Below are 6,754 nucleotides of genomic sequence, written 5' to 3' on the forward strand. Positions count from 1 at the left end.
TTTAAGAGTTTTAGCCAAATGCATTATAATATAGTATAGATATATATATGATCATGTGAGACCCGTAAGATTAATTTTCAACCCTTGGATTAGATCTACAATCGTCAGATCTGAACATTCATAAACGCCACGAGACTTCTCAATAATTACAAAATTGTCACCGTACAACTTTAGACCATTAGATCATATGTTTATAAAGTTGATCAATGAACATAAATTAGTCTTACGGGTCTCACGAAAAACCATTGGTCTCACATGAACCCAACCCTATATATATATATATACACACACACATATATATATAGTTCATGATCAAATGAAAACCTTGAGAATATTAAGATCTTATCTTTTATGTTCTAATAAATAACTAGAAGTCATATAAATGCATCGAGATACATCTCGATTTTAATGTTTCGTCTTTTTTTTGTTCAGTCGATATTATAATACGATTTATATTGTTTTGAAAAGCAATAATGTTTTTATTTTTGAATAAAATATAAATATTAAGATATCATAAAAAAATTGAAAATAATATGGATATTAGTACCAAAGTAACTATTTAAAAATTTTCGTTTTTTTTGTGTATTTCTTTAGTTTATTTTTTTATTTTGTGTTTAATTTTTATAATTTTTTATAAAGATAATAATTAAGTATTTTGTTAGAACTCAATGATTATTCTAATTATATTTTAGATATTTTATATTTAAAATAAGATGTTTATCCTTTATTTGATTATGTTTATCCGCAGTTAGCCACAAATTCAAACATGTAGCTTTAATAAGTTGTACTTACGTATAATTATTTGTAATCTTGAATTTTAAATAATATGCATCAATAAAGAATACTCCATGCATAAAAAAGAGGCTTTTAAGAGTTTTTGTCAAATGTTTTATAATATAGTAAATTACAAATTTGGTCCCCGTGGTTTTAAAATTGTCTTAGATTTAGTACCCATAGTTTTCTTATTCCAAAAAAAACCTCAAAGTTTGTATTTTCGTAATGTTTTGGTCTATGTAACTAACGACCATTTACTTCCAGTGGTTAAATGATTGGTTTTTTGGTCATTTTCTCCTTTTGTTTATTATATATCTTTTATTTTAGAGTAAACTACAAATTTTGGCCTATATGGTTTGTAGAAAATGACATTTTTGTTCCTATAATATCGACGTTACAATATGGTCATCTTAGTTTGCAAAGACGTTTGGATTTGGTTCCTCTCTCTAACAGTTGTTTAAAAATTTCGTTAAATAAAGAGCAGTTTCGTTATTTCATCAATTTCTTTTTATCTCTTACCCAATCAAAATCGATTTTTAAATTTTGGTTCTTGTGTTTTTGGTGGGGTAAAAGACAAAAAAAAAATTGATAAAAGAACGAGATTGTCTTCTCATTTAGTGAATTTTTTTAACCGTTGTCAGAGGGGATTAAACCTGAACATTTTTACAAAATACAATGATCATTTTATAATTTTGAAACTACATGGACTAAAAGTGTTATTTTCAAAATCCATGCCTAACTTTGTTTTTTAGTGCACTTTGTGAAATTATAACACTTGTATAGGTAACTTATGGCCACTCTACCCCTATATAAACCATTTCAATCAAAGCCACTTCACCCCACACTTAAAAGCCTACTTTACCATATATTCTAAACATGTCTCGTCTTAAAAAATGTCTTATTTTATTTATCTTTATCTATATCTGTTGCTTTATTTTTGTTCAAGGAACTGATTTTGATATCGTAAACCAGTGTCCATACACTGTTTGGGCCGCTGCTTCACCTGGTGGAGGTAAACGACTTGAAACTGGTGAACGTTGGCCGGTCAAAGTGCAACCTGGAACAGATAAAGCTCGCATATGGGGACGAACTGGTTGCAATTTTGATGCCAACGGAAAAGGGAAATGTGATACTGGTGATTGCAACGGAATGCTTGAATGCCAAGATTTGGGGGCACCACCCAACATGGTAGCTGAGTTGATTCCTGGTGCCAACAATCTTGATTTTATAGATATGTCTGTTATTAATGGATTTAATGTTCCAATGGAATTTAGCCCAGTTGGTGCTCCATGCAAGACAATAAAGTGTAATGCTGACATCATCGGTCAATGCCCTGAAAAATTACGAACCAAAGGAGGATGCAACAACGCTTGCGTAGTTTTCAAAACTGCTCAATATTGTTGCCCTGTTGCGACCATGTGTGGACCAAACGAGTATTCTAAATTCTTCAAAGAGAGATGCCCAGATACTTATACTTATCCTAATGATGACCAGACTGGTCTAGTTACTTGCCCTAGTGGTACCAACTATAGGATTGTGTTTTGTCCATGAAGTGTTCCGTCATCAAAAGCGTTCCTGAAAGTTTTGAAACAGTAACTATAATTACAACTAAAAATAACGAGTACCACCTCGTTGAGTGTGGTTTCTCCAATCTTTTGAACAAATAATAGTATTACCTGTATTGTACGTTTGTACCTCCATTTGGTTCTTCTATGTGCAAGAGTAGATGTACGATATGTAACAAATGTATGATTGAAATCGTTGAGTATATTTTTATCTGTTTATTCTAAAAATATATCGGATTTTCAGGCAGAGAGATTAAAATCATGGTATTTGTTATCAAGTGCAGAAATAATCAGATCTTTAATTTTTAGGACCAAAATAAATAGATTTTAAGACACGTGAGAGATGTAACAACAAAACTGATTTGTGAACGTTACCTAACTGTTCGCTACATTAATTGCTTTCTATTTTATATATTATAGAACATTACCTTACAATGTTCTAAAAATTGAAGTTCACAACTTATTATTGCACACATAAAACGTTTCAAAACCCTACTTTGAACTTCATAAAACTAACTGTTAACCAACTGATAAACGTTCAAATACAGAACAGACCTCGCGACTTACTAATTAATACAACAAAATATTTCATAAGATTAATAAACGCACAAAAACATGAAATTGAAATAAAAATCGGCAGAGCATAAAACGAAACAAGATGCATGATTGAAGGATTGGGTTCTTGTTCAAAACCGAAATGTATGGTGAAGACACGTTACTGCTTATGATTTATTATTCATTCTAATTTGTAACGCTAAAATGATGATTTTGAAATTCTGCATCCAAGTGGCTGTTGCGACTTAAATAATTAGAATACGATAATCCGCCTCAAAAGTTAAGCACAATTAAGAATTTTACATTTATCTGGAACATCAGCATTCTTATAACAGCTTTTTTTTACCAGATTATCATAATCATAATCGTCTCGTCTAAAAACTCAAAATACAAGTTTTGTCCAAACGCCCAGAATCTCAATATCGATATAATTACAAATTCAAACACCATTTTAAGGGATGTTTGACAGTTGTTGAATGATTTGCTGCAGAATAATTAAATGGTCAGGATGATTAAGAGGATCTCATGATATAGCGCAAACTGAAATTTAATTATTTTGTAATTATTTACAACAAAATTAGGGCGCTGAATGGTTAGGAGAGGCCCATGATACAAAATCATTCAGATGGTTTTAGAACCATTAAGAGGCCGATTTTTTTTGCCAAACAAGATTCACCTCTTAACGATTCAGATGTTGCCTCTTAATGTAACTATTAAGAGGTAAACAAACAACCCCTTAATATAGGGCCTTCACTGATATATACTGGAAGTTGATTTTTGTTGTTTCAAATCATGAGTACCAAATGCGTTAATCGTATCTCTACACATATCCAAGTATGTAAAGGATGAATTAAGGTCTTCTGGATTTAAGCTTTGTCCAATTGAATACGAATTAATAAGCGAAAAATCACCCGAATTAAGTACACAAACAACCCCGTCTACTCAATGTGATACACGACACTGGTGTCAAATGAAAACCTGCCTCGTTGTATTCATTTTGACGATGTGGTATAAAAACAAAAGAAATTTGAGATAAATGACAATCTGTCACTCTCTATCACTCCATCGTTGTATATAGGTACCAAGAATTTATAATGAATTTTAGTTCAGTTATTGTATATTATCAGTATAGAATTACACAAGGTAATCATTTGTAGTAGGTGTTTATTCCCATCATCTAAGGAAAAATAAAAATCCTCTTGTAGTCACGGAAGTTCAAATACGGTAACTCTAGGCTACCCACAAAACAAGTGGTCATATGTGGATTAGTCGCTCACATAACAGATTTGATATTCAGGTTAATAAAAAAAAAACGTAGTATCATAACAAGCTACAATTATATTGTACACCATAAATAAATGTTCAATAGATAAAAAGAGAATAAAATGTATGAAGTATAATTTATAATCACCTAATATTTAAATTCTTGATGTTTTTCTCATATATATATATATATATATATATATATAAAATTAGGATCACGTGAGACCAGTCTGTTTCCATGACATCCGTTAGACCACTTTTCTACACTTGAAACTTCACAGCAAAATATGAAGGTAACCTTCACAGTGTTTTTACTGTTAAGGTTCGGTTTTTTATCTTCACAGCGTTTTGCTGTAAAGTTTAAAGTGTAAAAAAATGGTCTCACGAGTCTTACAAAAACATATTGGTCTCACGTGAACCCAACTATATATATATATATATATATATATATTAGTTTTTAACATAGTTTCAAAATGTCAATCACAGGATATTGATACAATATTTTTGTTATATTATACAATACTTACAACTTACTAAGTACTAATACGTTTGAACTTTATAAAAATAACTCATAACAAACTAATAAAATATTCAAATACAGAATAAGCGTTGAACATGCGGTATAATATTCCATAAAACTGATAAAATATTCAAATACAGAATAAGCGTTGAACATGCGGTATAACATTCCATAAAACTGATAAACAAAAGGATAATCTCTCACTCTTTTAAAACAACACGAATTCGTAAAACAAAACCAGAGAAAAGAAATGAAAATGTGTCGTACTGCATTATGTGAGTACTCATATGAGAATCAAATCATATGAGTTGTCTTGAAAAAAATCCAAACACTACTGAAAATTTGTACCATTTATGTCTTAATATAAATTATGAGTAAAAAATTTACGTGGTAGCCTCTAGAAGGTATAATAAGCTTTGACAAGTATGGGACACACGATATGCTGACGTGACTTGCTTTCGTTTTCTCTTGAAGACTTTTTCAAATAAGACATCTAAAACAACCTAAGAGTTCGGCAAGCAAAGTTGGCCTCATTCAAATACAGGTCTTGGTAATTACAAAGTTATGTACACTCGGGACAAATCAGATAGAAACCTACAAATCAATCTTAGCCATTCATCAAGTGTGACGAATATCTGGTTTCATATATCGATTGTTTTCTAATATAAATCGTTGATCATAATTAATGAACTCTAATCATTCTCTATAAATATTCAAATCATAGTAAATGAATCTTGATCATTTCCATAAATATCTTAATTGATTGGTTTTAACATTTTCATGTTTGTATATGATTTGTCTACACACACGCACAGATATTTGAAGTTTCAAATACAAACCGTCTAATTGTTATAAATTCTTACAAAATAAATTTTGGGCCGTTGATTTTGTTTATTTTGCCATATAAAGGGTGGTTATTAAATTAGTTCAAGATGAGGTCGAGAGTAAATTTTAGAACCAATTTAATCTAACAAATGTGAAACCAAAAAGTAAAGGAAAAACACCGTGGCAATTAAAACTTTAAGCAACTACTGACTTTATCCATTGTTGATTGATTTGGACTTTTGACATAAGAATGCTAACAAAGATAATGTAGAACCTTTTAGGTTTTCAAGAAAAACCAAAGAGTCCCAACTCTCATCCTTTAACTTTAATAATTTAATTTTAAAATATACTAATATAATTTTAATCAATGGTAAAAAAATATTTATTATAAAACATAAACGGGCCGGACGGGTCTGTCGATATTTATTTTTACATTATCCATGTCCACCCGTTAATTTTAACGAACAAACTCGTGTCCGTCCATTTTCTCGATAATGATTGTACACGCCCGTATTTTTAGCGAGCCGGATAGATCGGGTCTAACGGGTCGTCCCTCCCGTAAACAGCTAAACCCATGCCAACCCGACTTTTTTTTTTGGTTTACTGATAAATAAATACTTAAATGGCTTTTAATAGGAATAAATTTGAGAAATCATTTAAAACCAAAATCGATGTTATAGATATTCGTAATAATTTTTAATAGAAAAATAAATAAATATAAATTTTGCATTTTTTAAAACAGTTTTTAAATAAAATATGAATTTTTTTCTCATAAAAAAGCGAATTTAAATTTGAGAATTTGATTTATAACTTTATTATTTAAACAGATAATCATATAATAACTAAAATACATAAAAATACGTTTTTTTTACAAATTACACAATTATAATTGTCTCGTCAATACGTTCAAAATGAACCTAATATTGAATTTTTTTTGGATTTAATCTTATATTATTAAATATCATAAATACACTTTATTATAAGAGTATAAAATATATTTATTAAAAATAAATCGTAAGTTTTGTAATATTTAATAATATAAAATTAAATTAAAATATCTATACTATCTTATAAAACATTTGGCTAAAACTCTTAAAACTCTTAAAAACTCTTAAACCCGTTCATCCGTAAACGGTTTCATCCGTATCCGATTTCATCTCATATTTGAATTCGTGTAACTAATGCAGATAAACACAATCAAATATAGGATAAACATCTCATTTTAAATATAAAAAATCTAAAATATAATTAG

At 29.5% G+C, this 6,754-nt stretch overlaps 1 protein-coding gene across 1 annotated transcript in view; it reads left to right on the plus strand.

The window, feature by feature from the left end:
- The first annotated feature begins 1,650 nt into the window (after positions 1-1,650).
- Positions 1,651-6,754, plus strand: part of LOC112529141 (pathogenesis-related protein R major form-like) — an 8,398-nt gene continuing 3,294 nt past the window's right edge. The window contains exon 1 of the mRNA XM_025140218.1: positions 1,651-2,317. Within this exon, the coding sequence (XP_024995986.1) occupies positions 1,651-2,317 (667 nt within the window). The remainder of the gene's footprint in view (positions 2,318-6,754) is intronic.

Source organism: Cynara cardunculus (genome assembly GCF_001531365.2).
Source record: "Cynara cardunculus var. scolymus isolate 2C chromosome LG 16, CcrdV1, whole genome shotgun sequence".
NCBI lineage: Eukaryota > Viridiplantae > Streptophyta > Magnoliopsida > Asterales > Asteraceae > Cynara > Cynara cardunculus.